The sequence below is a fragment of the Thermobia domestica genome, chromosome 9 (assembly GCF_964235325.1).
Source record: "Thermobia domestica chromosome 9, izTheDome1.hap1.1, whole genome shotgun sequence".
Lineage (NCBI taxonomy): Eukaryota > Metazoa > Arthropoda > Insecta > Zygentoma > Lepismatidae > Thermobia > Thermobia domestica.
The window spans coordinates 114,110,938-114,133,261 of NC_137462.1; the positions used below are offsets into that span (position 1 = coordinate 114,110,938).

Consider the following 22,324-nt stretch of genomic DNA (forward strand, 5'->3'; position numbering starts at 1 on the left):
TATATCCACCTTGCACACACTTTTCGGCAATACAACTGTTTGCGCATCATGCTTAAAAGCTAGTCAATGTGAATATCCAACTTAAACAATTCGGTCAATAGATACATGCCTGTCCTTATGGGCTATATCCTAAACCCGCCGGAATATTTCCTTTGTCAGAACAGCCAAATTGTTCGTCACTACACTTTACACGTTCTATTTTGAATTTCACGACCCAGTTGTGCACTGCTTGACGAAGCATACTTCTCCTCAAACTAAAGAGGAGGAGACCTCTCCTCCTTTTTAGTACTTTAGTCCGCTGTTTGTCTTGCATTCTTGCAGCATGGTAGCTATTTTCACACTGCCACGTCTTCTGCTATAAGATGATGATGTACGAAGTAGATGGTGTGCGACCTGTAGAGGTAATTGAAAAACACTCACTCCTATTTCGTGTTTTCCACAATAATTTCTAATCAGTTGAATGACTTCTTTTAAACACTAAAGAAGATAACAATACAGTATAAGTTTTTCAAAGATGCTTCATCACATAAAGAGGGGAAGGAGTGTTAAAGAGAAATAGATGCGCTAAGAAGCTTGCGAAGCGATTCCATGATGTTATTCAGGGTAACATGATAGTATATAGAGAAATGATGTATATAAATAGTATAATATAACTTTGTTTTATTTTATTTGTGTTAAAGATACTTGCTTGTGAATCCAAAGGATAGGAGAGTTGTCATTGTGGAGTCTTTGTTATGCCCCACAGTATTTCGCGAAACACTTGCGAAAGTACTGTTTAAGCATTATGAGGTAAGTATAGTTCTGGAACATTGCTTCGAACAAAAGTTATATGATATAGAAAGTATATTAAATTAATGTCTTCCTTTTATTATATGTTTTCCTCAGTGGGTAGAAATAGAAAAGCACATGCATATTTTATTGCTGGTATAATACTATGTAAGTTTTCGCTATATGCTGTAGTTTCTGCTTGTTTCATTCCGCCCAGGGTGCACAGTACAACATAAATGAATAAAATGTAAATTAGTAGAGATTTTATTATAATCTTTTCTTTTTTCTTTTAATTATTATTATCTTCTTTATATTTCACTCATTTTTACCTCAGTAAGCTTCTTCGGCGGAACTTTCCTCTCCTCTACATGCAAGTTTTATTCTTCTATATAAAAGAAAGATGAATGCTGCTCCTTTGTCTAGCCAAATCTACGTTGTGCATGCCATGTGGTAGGTATGCGGGACTAGACTTTGTACTATCATACACAATTTTCTGTCTGTACCGTGTTTTGGCTTAATAAGAAAACTAGTGGCTAAATTTTTGGATAAGGTATTTGTGACATGAAGTAGTGTGGTATGTAAAATCATCAAAATAAATAATAATATGATTATTAAAGTAAATAAATAATGATTTATGTACTGTATCTGTTTATTTATTTAAAAAAGAAGGATGCGTAATTATGTGGCCTTATTATTCTTATTTCGTTTATCTTTACGTATAAGTAGCATTTAAAGGAATATGAGTATATTGTCTTGTCAGGATGCTGTGTTTGAAGATGAGTTCTAACTCATTTACCTAACGTGGTTAGGCGATGCCGCTAAATTAGTAGAGCAGGGCGAGAGCGACCAATCGTCTCAAAAGTCCACGAAGAAAGTATATGAAAAAATTGGAAAATAGGAAACTGGAGTAAAAAGAAAAATTAATACCGTGTAGAGACATTCCAAGTCAAACCCATCAAAAAATATTTTTGGACAATACCATTTGGGATTTTCGCGGAATTTGGTATGTAGGATACATATGATGAAGTAGGTAATTCTGCCAATTGTCAGTTTTATTTTCAAAATTGTTCATGACACAAACGTAAGAAAAATAAAAATTGTCATGAAAAACGACACACACGTATAATTAGAAATGGTCGTAACCTTTTCTCTAAGTGGAGTACATCTAAAACTCGAGCACAATTTAAAAGCTAAATGAATATCCTACATGATCTTCGTACAACACGTTGTAGTTTTCAGGTTATCCACTTTAATATTTGACCTTGAATATCTCAAAATAAAACATTGCAGAAATTAAAAAAAAAAAAAAAAAAGTGTTTTATTCTCTCAACATACTTTTACTCATGTACCAAATTACCATGTATTATGCCTATGTCCGATCAAAACTGGAATATGCTGCTGTGATTTGGAACCCATCACAACAGCAATACAGACACCAACTGGAAAAGGTCCAATCTAAATTTATCAAATACTTGACGTACAAGACAACTGGAATGTATCCATATTATGAAAATTATCCAACTTTAATAGACAACTTCTGTATCCCTACACTTAAACAAAGGCGAAATGTGACAGATTTGATTTTTCTCCATAAAATAGTATAAAACGAATTTAATTGTATGGATCTCATATCAACATTAAATTTTCATGTCCCGACACTTAAAAATCGTGCTAATAACTCTGGTCTGTTTTATTGCAAAAAAAAAAAAAAAAAAAAAAAAAAAAAAAAAAGCAAGGACCAACGTATTATTGAAATCACCAATTTGGAGAATGTGTTCTACTTATAACAAAATATGTATCAAACACAAAGAAATTGACATCTGCAATATGAACTCTATGTTTAAGAAAACTGTTGTAAATGTATTATGTAATACACCAACACTATAATTGGGCTTATGCCTGTTGTGTTGATGGCAAATAAATAAATACTAGGGTGGCATTGACAAGGCAGTGCAGGATGAACTGGAACGACATGCTGCATACTGCTGCAAGTAAGGTACAGAGATACATATATAGGTGTGTATTGTATATGTGATATGTAATGGGTGATTTATATAGTAAAACTATTTCGCAGATGCATATGTGATAATTGTCCAATATATGGTACAGCTTAATACGAGGGGTTCCAGTTATATTAACTGATATTTAATTAATGCAATGTTTCGACTTCACGTATACAAGAAATGTAACTTCATAAGTGGAAATGAATAGTTTGGTTAATGACCAGATTACAAACCGTAGGAAAGAGATGCTATCATGGTAGTTGACTATCTCCATTTCTTTTCTCCTCAAACAATATACGTTCTACTTGTTGCTGTTCCTAGGTCAACCTTTGTAATGACTGCTGTTCTGTTCAAATCTAATATATCTGACTTCTGTGAATATACGAATGATAGTCTGCTCCATGTGGATGCAGAAAACAATTTGCTCTGTAAGAATATTTACATCCAAATCAGATCGAAACCATCACATACACAACAATGACATTGCCACAGATATCCTCCAGATCCAGTTATAATGGGCTTAGCAGCACTGGCCCAGCCTTGTATTCAGCTGAATTTGAATATGGTTTTCACAAGTGTGCGGCTTAGTGGTACTATACAGTGAAGTTTTTGAGTGCCAGGAATTGATCGAGCACTCCTATGTCGTTCCCTCATACTCCTTATCTGTGCTTTATTTGAAACAGAGAGGAATGTTTGTGGAAGCTCAAACAGTTGTCGCGGTGTCATAATTTAGTCATTGAATAAACACTGAAGGCTGCACATTCAGCTAATCTCGTAAATGGTGCTTATCACGTCATCACATAGTCCTTTGTCATGTAAAGGAGCAAAGAAATGTCACCTGTCTTGACAAAATCTATGTCGTGATGACACAAATTACAAATTTTTCCTATTTTCATGTGAAGTTGCATCATCTGAGAAGTAGTAGATGTGCTCTACTTTCTTGGCAAAATGTGATGATAACAACTGCATCAATTGGCTCTGGAAAAGATGAACACCAATGTCATGCTTGAGACATTAGGAGATGACAACGAAAGAAACTTATCCAACTGAAGGGTGTTTGAGTTTTTGTAGTACACGGCAAATGAGTGAAAATAGCTTCAGAATTGTTCAATGGTATCCTTGGACTGCATCCTGCAGTACAAAGGAATAATTCACGGCAGAATCATATACCGTTATGCATTATCATCAAGATTTTCTTTCAGATGTCAAAGAATGTGACAAAAGTAAATTCAATTTTGGTTCGGAGGTCTACGGTGTTACAGACTATCATAAAGTGTTGTACGATCAGTTGTAGTCCAGTTTATATACAATTTAATGATCCTATTGGTGTTGAAGAGATTACGTATTTGTTCCAGTAAGTGTCGTATGACAGGACACAAGTCACACCTAAAAAAGAAGTATTTTTGAAAGAGGGGGAGGGAGGCAATTTTTGTTTTATTTGGAAATTCATCACTACGCGTTAATCCTTTTAATTTTCATCCTGCTAGCATAAGTTTTACATTTTCGTGAACACAGGCACAAGATACCGTGGCCCACTTACGTCAGTCAGCACGTAATTCACAGAACTTTGGAAACCGTATATAGGCTTTGGGGTTCTTGTATTTAAATTCTTGAAGCATTGCTTCTAGGTTACCTAGAACTAAACGTGTGTTTTTGTACTGTTGATCCTTACTAAGTCATTGTTACAAATATATATATATATAATATGAAAAAACAACGGTTCACTTCATAACTATTATAGTATAAAATACCTGTTCAATTGTGCTTTTATTGAGTCTTTTTCCAGGCCTAGGACTGAGATTTGCTAAAATATACAGCTCTTCCACAAGGAGTTTAAGACTTTCGTGCCATGTTAGATATCAAAACCAAAATCTTCCTGAATGTTATGAATGCTTCAGGGTTTGGGTAGTATTGTTAGTATTTGGAATTTTACACTGCGTGAAATTTTTCTTTACAATTTTTTCCATTGGTTATAATGAGCCCTGCCATTGGCTGTAATACGAAGCCCTTCCATTGGCTGTAGTAAGAAGTCCAACTATTGTATATAATAAGCCCTCCCATTGTGTAAAAATGGGTGAAGTTTTAGTCACAGCTGATCTCCCAAGATTTGTTGTTTTACACTTATGAAAATTGTGTCTGTCGAGTCTGTTAGTGACACAAAGCGGTATAGTTGTGATAAATCTGTTGATTTGTTATTAGATATAAACATTTCAATAATAAACCCACGGTAAGAAATAGTTATTACACCGTATGTCTGTGTGCCATACCTGCAGCATATCATGCCAGTTCATTCTACAATGCCACCCTAATATTTGGTGTATAGACAAAATTGTTACGACAGTAAAATATATTTTTTCGTAAGTTTCTGCGAGGGCGTGTTGTGAGATATTCAAGTTCAAAGGTTATAGTGAATGACTTTGAACTGCAATGGTATGTAAGAAGGTCGTGTAGGGTATCACTGAAAAGCTCTATTTTATTAGCTTTCCTATGGTGGTTGAATGTTTGTTGTACTCCAGTTTTGGGAAAAGTTATGACCATTTGTAATTATACGTGCATGCCATTTTTTTTCACGACATTTTTTATTTTTCTTGTTTTTATCTTGGACAATTTTCAAAATAAAACTTTGACAATAGGCAGAATTACTTACCTTGACATATGTGTCGTTCACACCAGATTTCATAAAAATCATAACTGGTGCGATCAAGCTGTGATTGATCTGACATGGAATGCTTCATATGCAAGGAAAAGGAAAATATAGCATCATTTTATGGACATTCCCTTATTCGTGGGTTAATATGTCTCCAGTATAACGCAGTCTTACCGATGTATCGTGTTAAAAAAAATTAAAAAAAAAAAAAAAAAAAAAAAAAACACTTGAAGGCTAATAACATTACCAGTATTGTTGTTTGGTTACGATACTGATACATGTTAATACGTACGATTTAATTTTGTACTTGAACTTCTAGGTATCATCCATATTGTTTGTTCCATCACATTTGGTTTCACTCTGCACATTGGGCGTTAATACGGCGCTTGTTCTTGATATTGGATACCAGGAAGCTGTTCTAATTCCAGTTTACGAAGGTGTACCGGTTTTGCATGCATGGCAAGCACAGCCATTAGCCGGAGAGGCTGTTCACAGGTGAGGACGGTGTTTTTGGTTTGTAATACAAAGGAAAACGATATGCAGATAGTTTAAGAAATGAAAATACTTTTTAAAGTAAATGAATAAATAAAATGTTTTCGTAAACATAGAAATGAAGTGGTTTTGATTTATAGGCAGTGTGTGAAATAGTAAAAAAAAAAAAAAAAAAAAAAAAAAAAAAAAAAAATCGGAGCAAAGTAAGTCGAGCTGTTGAAATTAAGCACCATATTATGGTTTGTCGCAGAAAAGGTTATTACTACCGGTACTTGGCTCACACTCTTTTGTATTGATTCGTAAAGTACAGTGAAAAGGAATCATTCATACTTTGAATATTGATCGATGCCCGTATCAATGAGGAAGATTATCCGGGAAACTTGTTGAATTCTGTAATTATCGGTGTACTTGTAGTTTCGGATAAAGCAGGTAGGATCTAGGATATATCATAGCACATTGATTAACATCAATATAATTTGAATTATTTTGGCTCAAATTCATTTCCGTGCAGTTTTTCTGAAATTAAGCAATACCATACTCGTATGTGAGAAAGATTGTTTCCTAATTTGTACTGTGTCATTATCTCTCAAATTTTCTGTTATCGTTTTTCCACGCGTTGTGTGATAACTGATAAGTCTATAGAAAATATATAGACTAGTAAAAACCCATTTGAGAACACTCAGTAGGAATTAATTGATCTGACCTAAAGTGATACCTACTATCACCTACACAATAAGGTGATAGATAGTATATAACATTGTTCCCATGGTACTTAGGGACATTCCGAACATATTAAAGGTGGTCAGAAACATAGTATTCACCGTAATAATTCGTATAACCATCTTGAAAACTACACAGCGCCCGTTCGGACTGTAGCCGGTCATACAGATGCTTAGTATCTATATGGATACGTTTTCCCGCTTACTATAGATCATGACTTAACCATGCAATTGTTGTCGGAGCACTGCTAGCGGTCGGACGCTGTTCCTTCATGCTCCACGCGTGTTTGATAGAGCTTATGTTTCGAAACATGACAGCACAGGGTAGGACACCTATTTAAAGTAGAGCACATTATGTTGCCCTGACTGTATGGGGATGCGCGTTGTCTTGTTGGAAGATGGGGTCCCACAAAGTGTCCAAACAAAGTCAGAGAACAGGATAGACTATATTACGAATCTAGGACGCACTAGTTGTACTTCCCTTTACGGTGTCCAAGGGAAAGCAAGATGTATAGCTTATTCCCTCTTAGTATCGAAATGCGCAATGTGGGTGTTATATTTCGTTTGTGAACACACGATGGATTTTTCTCACTCGCCTTCATTTCCAGGGATAAGTACATGGCTGTCGCTGCAATCGAAACAGAAACGACACTGTTACTGAAGATGTTACTGGCAACAACAGTATTCTCGTCTTCAGAACCTGAGATTCAAGTTTAAATGTGTTTCGAACTTCGTCAACGTGTAGGTTCACTCACGTTTGTACTTTATTCTGAAAATAGAAGCCAGAATTCAAAGTATTTAAATCTCTGTGATCAGTACGTCAAGTTAATAAGTTAACTAAATTCCACTCATGCAAATATTGAGAGAATAAGCGGCACGTACAAATCAGATAATAAGAATTTTCAATGTTTTGACAGGAGAATGATTATAATCAACTCTGTATTAGAGAAGGCTTTAAGACAAAGCGGAAAACAATAGAGACTGATTTGGGTCTCAGCTCGTAGAGAAATATGTAAAAATTAGGGATGGCCAAAATTATCCGAAATTTTCTGATTTCGGAAAAATTCCAGAATTCAGAAAAAATGCGGGATTCGGAAAAATCCAGAGTTTAGAAACTTCCGATTTTTCCGAATTTCGGATTTTTTCTGAAATTAAGATTTTTTTCGAAATCCGGAATTTTTCAAATTTTACTTTCCGGATTCTGGAAAGTAACAATTCCGGAATTGGCTATCCCTAGTAGAAATCAATCAATAGCTGGAGGGATAATGAAAGTAAATACGAGAAAAAGATAGTAAAGAGTAACGCTTATGTTAGGCTAAAACTTAATCATAAGAAAATGTGAAGTCAGAAGGATTAAATTAAAATAAATCTCTAGGGAATGAGATTTGGAATATATTTGTTAAAAGAGAAATTGTAATAATAACAAGTTACTCGTTGTTAAAGTGTCAAATTATTTTTTCTACTACTGTATTTATTTATAGTAATTTGAAGTCGCTGTTACTTGAAGGCGATGGATGTTCGGAAGAAACCAAAGAAATAATTGAACCTGTTATTAACAAGTTGGATGACTCCGTTATTGAAGATATAAAAGGTTAGTCTTTGATGTTTTCTCTATAGGCTTCTATATTTATTGATGATTATAAGAGTAAAGCATAGTTAATTATATTTTATGCTTATTTTTAAACTATAATTTGTACAATAACTGATATTGTTGAACGTAGTTCAGAAACATTTTAATCGTAAAGCTTCACGTTCCTAAGGTTCTGTACAGTATATTCGTTAACTAGACAGCTTCTGTAGAGATTTCGTTGACTTCCGTTATTAAAGTTTATTATTTACATAATTGTTAATATCAGCTGTGACATATACATATTAGTCAGAATCATATTCGTTCTTCCATTTAATGAGATTACTCGGATTCAATTTCCAGCAGAAATATAAATAGTTCTTTCAATATAAAGTTGTAGCTGCGTGTCTCATATAGCCTATGTGCTGAAAACGAGATGTGAAAACTCTCTAAGTGAATTACAGTAAGCTCGTAATTTATAAAATTTCTTCATTTCGTAGTCACTAAGGGTAAAATTAGGCAATTTATATACAGACGTGTTCAAATTATTAGACTCAACATTCAGTTACAATATTACGTGAGAAAATACGTTCGAACTTAGTTCAGATTACTACTTTGTAACTCTGTCCTAATTTCTAGTAGGTGTGGCATATGCTTTTCAATATCAATAAAACAAATGCGTGCGTAACATTCAAAAATAATTATTATAAAGTGTGTATATCCAAATTGAAAACAAAAAATGAAATGGAATACTTACAAGAAAATTATCTCTCACACAAAGGTTAATATTTCTTATGAAATCCTTTATTCTTTATTAAGTCTTTTATCCTTTGTGGCATCCTATGTATGATTTTAGCACATTTTGCCTTCACTTCAGCATCGTGATACCACAAATTGCTGATCTCCTTGATCAATTGAAGTTTGGTTCTAATGTGCTTCTTCTTAGCTTTTCTTTCATGAAGCTCCAAAAGTTTTCAATCGGATTTATATCAGGACTAGTGCCTGGCCACGGAAGAACACTAATTTCGTTGTCCTCGAGAAATTTTGTCACATCTTTGGTCCGGTGACATGGGGCTCCACATGCATAAAGATGAATTGCATGTCATCAAACCAGAGTGCAGTGTGGGAAAGCAGTTCTTTTTGAAGAACTTGTAGGTATTGGTCCTTCTTCATTGTCCTCTCTACTATATACAGTCTTTCACGCCCGAAGACAGAGATCACACCCCAGACCATGACTGAAGTAGGATGCTTCACGGTTTATTAAAGACATTCTAACTTGAATTCCTCCTAGGTCAACGTTGCACATATTGTGAACATTCATCAGACACAAGGATACATGATCCATCATACACTATTCTCCAATTGTCAGCAGTCCAATATTCTAGGCCTCGTGCCCATTCGAGGCGCTTCTTTGCCATGATTGGGAGTAGACTCTAATTTTTGTTTTCTTTCTAAGGGCACGATGGTTCAGTGGTAAAAATACTCGCCTTTTGTATGAGGGACCTTGTTCGATCCCAGGTCATGTAAGTTTGTGGTGGACATCTTGTCCGAGGTTTTCCGGGAGGTTTTCCCATTTCTTTCCACTTTCTTATTCCACTAATTCATTCATAATTATACAGTTTCATTAATTATCTGTCTCGTTTAGCCTAAAGGCCATAACTTTCATTTTTTCTCCATTATTTTGAATTGGGTCACTTCTATTATGCATGTCAATATTGCGTTGTAGGTGTGAAGTTGATAATTGTTTATTTATTGGTTCCAGTAAGAACATGTTTTGTCACAACTTTGGAGAGATCTCAGAAATTGGAAGCGGCAAAATCGGATTCTAGCATAGAAAAACCGAAACCTCCACCAGAAGTGATGTACCAGCTTGGTGGAAGTACAGTCCTCAACATTCCAGGCAGGGCAAGAGAGCTTGCGTACAATGTGATGTTTGAACAAGATAATGATGAAATTGCTCTCTCTACTATGATACTGGATGCGATCCTTAAGGTAAATGTTCGTCACTTGTAGTAATGTTCCATTTTGTGCTTTCAGATCTCTTAAAATTATAAAAATCAATGGTATGTAATTTTGAGAAGACTGGATTAAGGATAATACCGGTATGTTGGAATTTAGCAGTTATTCTAGAATGATAAATGAACTATAATTTATTCTACGTAAGTTGATAAGCAATCAAAACAAACCCTTTTTCTCTCACCTCTTTGCCACTGCAGAAAGGGGAAACAAGTGCCAATCTTGATTGGGAAGGAAACTTTTTTAAAGATACAGTATCAGGTAAAATATAATTTTTTATTCCAATTAGCATGCATCTGATGTTGAGAAGGCGTTGCTGTTCCTTTTAGCCATTATCAAACCCCGCTACAAACGATTACTGTTTTTAATTTTCGGCTTCAAAAGACGTATTGATTATTATTTATGTACTACAGGTTTGACTTTAATCGTATTTTTTAAATTGAGTTTCTAGTCAATCATTTTCTGTTTCAACGTTGATTTTCCATAGAACACCAGTTTCAATATTGATATCCATAACGGTAAGAAATATCGATAAGCAGTTTTTGGAGTCGATTCAGCGTCTCAAGAATAGGTTCCATCTCTTCTGTTAACACTTTATTTAAACTGGTAGTGGTAGAAACCAATCATTTCCTGTTTTAACGTAGATCACCATAGAACAAAAACAGTAACAGGGACAAACAGTTTTTTTAGAATCGATTCAGCGTCTCAAGAGAAGATAGCATGTTCTTCTGTGTCTCTCTACTAAGACCAGAAGGTACAAATTTGCTACTACTTTCAGATTAAATATTGATCTTCGTAGAGCAAAAACGGTAGGAGATAACGAGAAGCGATTTTTGAGAATCAACTGGACGTCCCAAGGGAAATTTCTTTCCTATGTGTCAACTCGAGTGGTAGAAATCTACGATTTCCGATATCAAGACTGATCACAATAATGCAAAGAGAAAATAGAGAAGAGTTTTGAAATTTTTGAGTTAATATCGTTTGAATAAGTTCCACCTCCAATTCCTTCCTCTATTGTAGCCAGAAGTGATAGAGATCTAGTACTACTTCTGGCTTCAACATGAATCACCATAAAACGAAAACGGTAAAATAGTGCGAGCGAGTAATGGCTTTTTGATATGGACTCGTCGTTCCAAGGATAAGTATTTACCACCTTTACCCATTTATTCAAACCGGAAGTGGTACGCGTATGATTTCCGGTTTCAACGATGATTACCAGTGATTAATAGTAATCGATAGGAGGGGCAGATTTCTCATATAAATTCAATTGTCGACTTTACTCCCCTAATGTAGTAGTAGTAATAGATTTCTACTACTTCTTGTTCTATATTTTAGCTGTACTGGGAACAGATTTTGAGACTGGTTAGCAGAGAGGTGGGAACTAGTTCTCTATCTCAACGAAGATGTAGCCAGTCAAATAGGTAGAACGCAAAACTCAAAAGACTGTGTGTGGAATAGGTACTTCGAATATAAGTTTATCATGAACATAGAAATTATACTTAGTCAAATTCAGAGTGTACAGAGGACAGGTGACAAGACAAACAAGGAGTTGTGTGAACGGAAGGAATACAAGGATTGTCTTGCCAGATTTTAGCGTCGCTCAACGTGCTTTGGAAACCAGTACGGTGACATCACGAGTAGTCTCTCAAACCACAAATGACGACGTAGAGATCAAGGTACAGATGTTGCAAAGCCAGGTCTCGATCTTGTGACATCGGGTTCGCTTTTTCTCGATCTAAGAGATCTTTGTTTAGGTTCACTCCTAGACGAATGTGCTTTACTATTGACCCACGGCGAGACTTTTCGGTTTCCGTTGATCCTTGGCTGGTTTGATGATGGGCTTTCGACCACAGTAGTCAGGTGCTCCTTGTCCGGAGCTACAAGCAACGACGCGATGGTCACCTAAAAACATCGTCTGTCTAAAGACATTCGACGAAGAATAACGGATGTAAAGCAAAAGTCCGTTTGATGATCCGACTATCAAAGATAAATCATAGATAACCCCTGGAATCCTGTGACTTAAGTATTTAAGAGTCGATTCTGTGGGCGCCATGACGGTATGACGTAGGTCACTACTCCCAGAGGGTATTCTTTTTGGTAGTGACGTAATGTCAGACCATGCTGTAGTGGGAAAATTTGAAATAGGATTAAGAAAGCGATGACTTACGAAATATGGTTTATGGCGATGACTGGTTTATGTTGTTTTTATGACAGCACGTGGATAGGAAAGGAAAATTTTTGCAAACTTTATTATATCTCAATCGAGTTACATAAGCTGATGCAATAAAAACTCTTTTGACTAAATGGAATGGGTTATGTACTGATGAGATGTTACTCCTTCGCTGTCTAGGGTGATGTCCTGCCGGACCACAGGTTCGATAAGTGACACCAATCAGTTCCTTTACAATATTGATTCCAGTAGAGTTAAAACAGTTGTGTGAGACGAACGGCTTTTTATATGGATTCAGTATCCAAAGAATACATTTAATCTCAACTTTATTAGACTTCCAAACTATGTTATGCATAAGTATCGGAAGTCTTATAGAGCGGTTATTTTTGTTCGCCTATCGACAGGTATCAGAACAAAACCGGTAAGATATATCAAGATCAGGTTTTGACCAAGTAGACCGACCTGAAAAAACCCACCTGGGTTTTTGACCTTTCTGTTAGTATATTATTGGTACAACTACGGTGATCACATTGAAAGTTATTTTTATCAGATTTTGAACTTTCTTTGGGCGAATTATATGCTTTCATGTTAAGGTAGTCAACAACATTCAACATAAAACCTTTATAAAGTTCTGAATGCACTGAATGAATGAATTTGAAAAAACTCAGCTTGAGATAATTATAGAACAAATTAATGTGAGGATTATGCTTACTTGAAGTATTGCCTATTTGAAGTAAAATAAGCAATTTTCTATTTCAGAAAACATTTTCCGTGAATAGTGTGCTTCCTGCCTCGGCACCGCCGAGTGACCCTCATACGCGTATGTTGACAGGTTTAAGATCATAGGTGCCGGTACTAACAGTAAATATGTAAATACATTAGTAAAACTATTAGTATTATTTCTTACCTTTTACGGTAACAAAAGTATTCAGTAAAATTTGGTTTTCCAACAACAGTTCAGTTCAGTCATTTGTTATTACCCTTCAAATAAGCATTCTGTAGAATCAACACCAGCAATAGCGTAAAAATTTTTGTCAAAATTAAGAAGCTTAATGCTCGGAGCTCCCAAGACTACGTAACGCTTACTATTTTAAATGCTGAATTCAAACTTCAGTATTAATGGAAGTTTCGATGTACAGTAAAGCAACCTGCATTTTCAAGGAAAACCCGTCGTGAAAGAAGTGTTCGGGAAATTGCCGTAATTGAACCCACAAGGCATCGGAAGTGAATACTTCAACAATAAAACTATTTATTTTATGCTGGAAGATATTTAATTTCATTTATGACATTTTGAAACATTTACTTTTATAAAATATGAATTATAGGCCTATCTTTGTTAATTGTTTTAAATTAATTTTCAGGAAAGAATAGTCTTGCAACAAGTGCTCGGGAAATTCCCGTAATTGAACGCACAAAGCATCGAAAGTGAATTTCAACAATAAAACCATGTATTTTACGTTGAAAAATATTTCATATAAGACATTTTGATGAATTATGTCTTAAATTAATATAGCTATTTGGTAATCATATTTGGCGAACGTAACAGTCTCCTGGAATGACTCGATCTACATTTGTTCGTTTGTGCGCCTGTACCACACAGTGTTCAACTTTTGGTTTTTTAAATTTCAGGATACAAGCTTCGATACCAACGTAAAATTATAAAATGGCGTCCTTTCTTTCTTTCTTTCTTTCTTTCTTTCTTTTTCTTTCTTTCTTGCTTTCTTTCTTGCTTTCTTGCTTTCTTTCTTGCTTTCTTTCTTGCTTGCTTGCTTTCTTGCTTTCTTTCTTGCTTTCTTTCTTTCTTTCTTGCTTTCTTTCTTGCTTTCTTTCTTTCTTGCTTGCTTGCTTTCTTTCTTTCTTATTTCTTTCTTTCTTTCTTTCTTTCTTTCTTTCTTTCTTTCTTTCTTTCTTGCTTGCTTGCTTGCTTGCTTGCTTTCTTTCTTTCTTTCTTTCTTTCTTTCTTTCTTTCTTTCTTGCTTTCTTGCTTTCTTGCTTGCTTGCTTGCTTGCTTGCTTGCTTGCTTGCTTTCTTGCTTGCTTGCTTTCTTTCTTTCTTGCTTGCTTCCTTGCTTGCTTGCTTTCTTTCTTTCTTATTTCTTTCTTTCTTTCTTTCTTTCTTGCTTGCTTGCTTGCTTTCTTTCTTTCTTATTTCTTTCTTTCTTTCTTTCTTTCTTGCTTGCTTGCTTGCTTTCTTTCTTTCTTTTTTTCTCTCTTCAAAATAGCCGATATCCACGCTACAAAGGGCAGTTTTCGGTCTTTCAAGTTAAAATTTTCAAAATAGGTGCACGAGAGATTAAATTAGCCGTATATATTTTGGCGGCATAAAATTTTAAAATGGCGGGTATCCATGTTACAGGGTGCAATTTTCGGACTTTTTAAGTTAAAATTTTGAGGGTAGAAGCAAGGGCGCCGATTTCTCTGTAAATTTGGAGGGGGCAGAAGGCATTCAGATGCAGAAGGCATATATATGATTATTTTAAGACAAATTGCATTTAAATTATGCCAAATATTGTATATTCATATATACAATGCTGGGGCCCACATGAGCTTTGGGGGGTCCCCCAGGATCGACGCTCTTGGGTAGAAGCACAGGACATTCTAAATCTACTGTATAGCTTTTTTCTGCTATCCAATATAAACTTTCAAAATGGCTGCCTTTTTTTTCAAAACAACAGTGAATAGAAAATTGTTGCAAGTTGTGACAATGGCAACCTTTAAATGTAAATCATGTTTTAACGTTTTTACCCCAAAGACATTGAAATATTTCGAAAAAACCCAATTAAACCCGAAAATACCCGAAAAACTCACATGGGCCCAGGTGGGTTGGGTTTTTACAAACTCTGATCAAGATAATGATTTTTGTAACCGATTCATCGTCCCAAGAATAGGTGTCATCTTTTCAGTTAACTCTTTAGTCAAACCAAAAGTTGTAGGAATTAACCATTTTCGGTTTCAGCGTTGTTCGGCACAGAATGGAAAACCGTAACAGATACCGACAACCGGCGTTTCGTAGTCGATCTAATGACTGAAGGAACAATACCATCTTCACCAGCATCTCTCTACTGAAACCGGAAGTGGTAGAAATTTTAGTTACTTGCGATTTCTATATAGAGCTAAACTGTAAGAGATATTGATACTTATATACAGGGAGAATCGCAAGAGCAGCATGAGAGTATATATAGCAAGACTAGTATGAGATAACGAAAAGTGGTCTTTTTAAATCCATTCAGCGTCCCAAGAATGTTTTCCATTTCTTTCATTTTTCCCTCTATTCAAGTTGGAAATCGTTGAAATTAACAATTTCCGGTTTCATAGTTGACCGCCGTAGAATAAATACGGTAATACATAGCGGCAAGCGAGTTTTGGAATCGAATCAATATCTAAGAAAATATATCTACTTAACACCCGAAGTGTAGAAATACTATTACTTTCGTTTTCACTATGGATCTCCTTAGAGGAAAAAACGGTAAGAGATATCGCGAAGCAGTTTCTTGGAATCCATTCAGCGTCCCAAGAATACGTTCCACTCCCTCCGTTAACCATCTGTTCAAACCGAAAGTGGTATAAATTAACCATTTCCGGTTTTAAAATTGTTCACCATAGTGCGGAAACGATAGTAGATAGCGAGATGCTGTTTTCTGCACTTGATTAACCATCCCAGGAATATACTCCATCCTAATCTAACTACTAAAATCGAAAGTGGTAGGAATCTGCTGTCACTTACAGTTTCAACCTTAATTTTCATAAAAACGATACGGCTATAGATGCTTTCTTCGTCACATAGATAAGATGAATATTTAGCTGCAAATAATAAATAGCACTCATTAAACTCGGTTGCATATTTAACACATACGTGAAGATTCGTGTATGTCAATACCACAGAAATTGTGTGATTTTTTATGTAGGTTTTCGTACTGGATTTTGTCATACTTGTGTCGATTTCTTTCTATGTAAATTCGAAAATGAAGTGTAAAGTAAATAACAGAATATACATTTTTATTTGTATATTTTTTAAATAAAATAATTAACACATATGGTAAGAATGAAAAATATGAATTAAACAATCCTTAATTTAATCTGTAATCGATCATAGATTATATAACTGTTTTACAAATGTGAAGATTCACATACCGTGATGTACCATTTATTTATTGTAATTTCATCAAATATATCATCAAGAAGCTATTACTAGACTAAATTATATTGTAGAAAATGTTCTGTTAGTGAAATAAATACCAAATAGAAATACCACTTCTAGTAGTAAGTGGTACTTGAGAATATCGATAATTTAGTCGTAATGTGTTCTTTTTTCCCCTCAAATCCTAATAGACTATTAAGGATATTTTGGAGCTCTCTCAACGGTTAGCTTTATATGTAGTAGATGAAGGAGTATCTAAATAAATTATTCTTTATTTGCAGTGTCCTGTAGATATGAGAAAATCATTGGCTGAAAACTTACTGGTGATTGGTGGTACTTCAATGGCTTTGGGATTTAAAGCGAGGTTACTCAGTGAATTAAAGAATTCATTACAAGCTCCAAGATACAGCAAAAGGTTATGTTTAAAGACATTCAAATTCCACAAACCCCCAGCAAAGGAGAATTATGTAGCCTGGCTTGGAGGTACGAATTTATAGCATTACATTAGGAATAATGTGCTAGACATTTTCTCTAATATGTAATAACGGGATACTTGTATTAACTATAAACTTATAAAATTAGTTGATAATGTAGATTACAAGATGCCACAGACGTTGACTACAACATGATGTTGCTGCGGTAAGTCCAGATCTACGAACAGAAATTCTGTTCAAGTTATAATTTGATACTAGCATTCTAGTTTATCAAATATATAAGGGCAATATGTTCTCTTTTTAATACAATATTTCAAAAACTGAGCAACTGCAGTTCGTCATCTAAGCCTATGAGGTCATAATTTAAAGACTGGTTCTTTGAGAATGGGAACATATTGACAACACGAATTGTTTCACTGTCTAAATTCTACGATATTGTTAGCGTTTAATAAAAAATAAAATGTTCAAAGATGAGATATATACCAGTCGATAAATCATATTGATCTGAACATAGCGAAATTTTCGAGAAAAATAATATTTTTGTAAACCTAAAGATTAATGTAGTACGATGACCATGCCACCTATTAAGTGATAAAACTGATGAAATATAGCCCCAAATGATGATTTGCTCTTAAGCTTTATCAATCGATAGGTCACATCGAGATAAACAAAATAAAGCGCGTGGTAGTTTTTATTGTTCTGAAATAGCTTATATATTTATTTGTGTACAGTTTTAAAAATGTACAATGTTAAGTAACAAATTGTATCTGTTGTATTGTAATTCCTCCTAACAACGACACACATTCCTGATAGTGACGCACATACATCTTGTAATTACACTGAGAAATTTTAGTAGTATTTTTTTAATCAGTAATATTTTGAAATACGTGAAAAAATCGAGACGAACTCACGATGAATACTCTAAAATGTTCTTCATAAACTACTGTTTCCCGTGTTTCGAAACTAATCAATTTGATTATTAATCAGTGATTTCTGTGTTTCTCAACAGGTGCTATATTTGGCGCAACGGATATGGTTACCACCCGATCTCTTACAAGAGAACAGTATCTTAAACATGATTCTGTTCCTGATTGGGCCAACTTAATGTATAATTGCAAGGAGGATGACAAGGCATCATTATAATAGTTCTGTTTCTCGGCACACATAGAATTTAATAATTTATTAATAAAGATTTTCCTAACGGTTTACACCAGGTTTATAATTTTATTTGTTTCACCTTACATTGTCGCATTTATACGAAGACAAATCAGTAAGTAACGCACAATAATTTATGTAGTAGAAAGTGTAATAGGTAACACATCAAGAATATATACAATGGACCCTCAGGTTTTGAACTTACTCCGTTCTGTAATGCTGTTCGTAAATCAAAATTATTTTGCCCATTGAAATTAATGTAAATAACAATTAACCCGTTCTAACCATAGAAACATAGTATGATATATATATATATATATTACATTTTTTTTTTTTAGTTTTTCTGTAATGAAAAACATAGATTGAAAATAACATTATCTTTTCTGAGGGCAAATAAGTAACACTAAATTAAATAGAATAGTATGAGAGCTTAAGAAAATAAAATAAATAAATAAAAATACAAAGGAGAACAGGTAGTTTCTGAACACACAACTCTGACAATAATGTTACGGCAAACTCGGAAAACCACTCCTAGGCGCGTGGCATTGTCAGTACAAATATGTGCATGTGTTCATATCCCGAAATATCGTTAGCAAGTAGAGAAAAGTTGTTCACAAAACTTGTTGTTCACAAAATGTGAGTGGTTCGTAGTTAGACGGTCCGTTGTACATACAAAGTAAAGGCTCCTATTAAAGCTACTTTTTAACATAATCGCCAGGTCTCTCTATATATGTCTTCATCGTGGCACAAGTTTCCAAATGCCCTATTCATAGAAGCCAGTCTTTTGGGAGTGCCCGAAAGATGATAGTCTGAAAGTGCCAGATTAGAACTATACTGCGCCTGCTTTAGCACGTCCCACCCAAACTTCTCGAGTTTCCCACAAGCAGAAGCAGCAATAATGAAGCCTGCATTGTCATGAAGGAATTTCCCATTTCAAGCACTAGTGTTAGAGCGTTTGTTACGAAGCGTAAGATGCAACTTTGCCAATGTTGTTTCATATTATGCAGTTCACTGTGACCTCGCGTGTTAGAAGATCCACCAGAAATATCCCTTGTACCTCTCAGAGTACAGTCAGTAGTATTTTCCTTTTCCAGGGGAATCGCTTTAGTTCCATTGTATGGGTGCCAAATTTGTTCGTGCATGTAATGGTACGCCTAAGACTCAACGATATCTTCCAGAAAATCATGTCCTTCAGCGTGCGGTGTCATTTGGTCTAGGCGTGTCATTATTCGCTGCCCCTTGTAGACATCTGTGAGGTTCTTTGACACCCACTGAGCACTCACTTCCCGAAATCTCAATTCGTTACGCATCGCATCGTGCATTGTACCGTATGATATGTTGGATATGTTCATCAGTGTGCGAAGATAAATTCGCCGGTTATCACGACTTACCTCTGAACTCCCGGCACGTGACAAATCCACAAGGTTCACATGGCTTTCTTCAACGAATTTACGTCACTTGATGTTTCTACAGCCCATACAATCGCCCTTGTACATGCAAACCATTTTCCTGTGAATTTTCACTCTGATTCCCTCCTTTTATCCATTAAAAACGAACTACATGTCTGTTTTTTACTAGTAAACGACTGTAACACACGCGCAATATTTGTTCAATAGTACACGCTTTTGCTGCTAGACGTATACCTGATGGAGCAATTGCTGAATATTGTATGCATTTTAAGGTAGTTACTGTAATCTCTAATCAGTATACCGCGTGAAATACCAGTATACCGAGTGATTACCAGATAGAAATTCATAAAATGTATGTTAGTATTCGTCATGTCTTGTCTGAATGTTCTGCCCGAAGGTTGGTTCAAACATATGGTAATTTTGGGAGTTTAATTTCATTAACTTTGTTCTATATTACGTTGTAATTTTACAGTATAACTTTCGTTTAGCCGTATCCACTTTTCCCAATGTGATATTTAACTTTTTGGGCCGGTTTGATCTCACATTTTCTGAGTTACCTTTATCCACACGTCTGCAACACATTTTATGTCATTAAATTGAAAAATGTTTTAACGACGTTTTTTTTAAGTTCTGGGAAGAGATTTTATGCTGGATGTTAGATCAAGCGAATGTGGGAGTTTTTAGAGCATTTCTGTTAAAACTTCGGCGAGCAATATGTAGTCATTATCATGTTGCATCAATGGTTGGTTATGAAGATTTCCAATTGAATGTTGATAATCGCTTGTTGCAGTGAACAAAATTTAAGGTTATATTCTGTATCAACTATGGTTTGTTTTGATAGGTAATTCACTGTTATCGCAATTGCAGTGTACCATAATCAGTACATTACCAACAGGAAGTCTTCCTGGTCTGTGCCTTTTGAGACGTACTTTAAGATATATTATAGTATGGGATCCATGTTTCGTTACTCGTTGTCAGAGTAAGTCAGCACCTTTTGGAGTTAATGATAAATGTTAGATTTGTGCAGTATCTGCTCCAGTTCCAACAGAAGGATACCCAGCGATCTTAAATTTGCTGACTCTGAAATAATCGTGTTGAATCTCATGATCCTGTCCTATACTAATACTCGTACTAAAAATCAAGGCTAACTAAATTTATTAAAAATAAAATATTCTTTTGATGGTAAAAAAATTACAAACCTAAAATCATCATTAATCCTTAAACTTGAAAAAAAAAAAAAATCATTGTATTAGGTACGAATTTTACTGATAGTTATACTGAATATACTGGAAGTATACTGGAATTTTAACAATGAAACTCAGTAGATACCCTGTTTACCACGTCACAAAAATAAACAAATTTTATTTCTTCAGTCTGCTTAAAGTTGAACTGGTTTGTGAAGCAATAGGTGGGTTTTTTGCAGCAACATAGGCTACTGGAAAAAGCTAAATAGTTATCAAGTAATTTAAGAAGAAAAAATTAAAATACAGAATTAAAGGTTCAATTTTGTAAATTTTTAAAATTAACAACTAATAAAATAATAATAATAATAATAAGGAACCCTACCGAATACTATTATCGATACTTAGTATGAATTACCGATATTTGTAAAGAAAATTATGTATTTTCTGGTACCGGCACACGAATCACAATCTGATAATTTAGCATATGTTCCACAAAAGTGCCAACACAGGAACAGAAAAAAAAAATATCTGTGAACAGATTTGCCTTGGTTTCTCTTTATGTCCAAGAATATCATCTCAACTGTAATAAGTGGAAGATTTACCTGTTTTAGAGCTTTCAGGCTGAAGCTAACCTAAATTGCATGATTTTTAAAATTTATTATTATTATTATTATTATCATCTAATGTTAGTCATTCATATGCCTATAAGCTTCAAGCCTCCCCAAAAGTCTAGCGATTTCTAAAAAGACGAAGCCCGCCTCAAGCTATTTTTCTGGATCCAACAATAAATTCATTCCGACATCTATCTAAATAGGAAATTTACCTAAATTTAGAAGGCAGGAGATACCAGCAGTAATAATTTCCTATCTATGAGATTACTTTGGACCGGTGCAAAGTAGCCCCGATTAGAGGCTGAAACTGCCTTCTCCCAGTTTTACTTTTTTTAATGACTTAAACGTTTCACACTTCAATTTCAGCTATTGCATCAAAGTCCCTTTTATACACAGTAGTATTCTACGAAACTGGCTTAACTTTGACGGAAATTCTTATACGTGATATTTTTCAATTCTTTTCAGCCTTTACAATGACTGCTTTCAATACTACAAAACAACAGACCCGTCGGGTAAAATAACTGATATTAACCGTCAACATTATAACCAAAATATAGTTAGATGTTCTATCTTACGGTGGCAGTTGAACTTTCTCTTTACAGTTCATGGTTTTACCGACAGAGGACTGTGAAACTCTTTTCATATTTTGTGCAAAGTTACCCCTGATGTGCAAAGTAACCCCGTCTTACGGTACCTTCATCGTATGCAAGCACACTACACAAGAGAAAGTCACTTACCTCTAGAACTAGCAGCCCGTTAGTGTTTCACTGGTAACATGTCTCAATGATTCGTCAAAACTGAGACGTGACAATTGCAGTTAATTGAAGTGTGTATATCAGTCGATTGTATGGAACCGGTTCGTCAAGATAGATCGAAGTGTAAATGTGACGAATAGCAGAAAGGATTCATTTTGTACGGGCGTTCCCATGGGCACAAAGTAAATGATGTTCGATTCGTTAATGTGTCAAAGCGAAGTGTCAACAAGGAATGGTCTAACATGCGTATCAACGCA

At 34.9% G+C, this 22,324-nt stretch overlaps 1 protein-coding gene across 1 annotated transcript in view; it reads left to right on the forward strand.

Annotated features, from left to right (window-relative positions):
• Positions 1 to 18,161, forward strand: part of Arp10 (Actin-related protein 10) — a 30,768-nt gene extending 12,607 nt beyond the window's left edge. The window contains exons 3-8 of the mRNA XM_081771728.1: positions 681 to 789; positions 5,738 to 5,913; positions 8,111 to 8,220; positions 9,959 to 10,188; positions 16,801 to 17,002; positions 17,963 to 18,161. Coding sequence (XP_081627854.1) covers positions 681 to 789; positions 5,738 to 5,913; positions 8,111 to 8,220; positions 9,959 to 10,188; positions 16,801 to 17,002; positions 17,963 to 18,096 — 961 coding nt within the window. The 3' untranslated portion in view covers positions 18,097 to 18,161. The remainder of the gene's footprint in view (positions 1 to 680; positions 790 to 5,737; positions 5,914 to 8,110; positions 8,221 to 9,958; positions 10,189 to 16,800; positions 17,003 to 17,962) is intronic.
• The last annotated feature ends 4,163 nt before the right edge of the window (positions 18,162 to 22,324 follow it).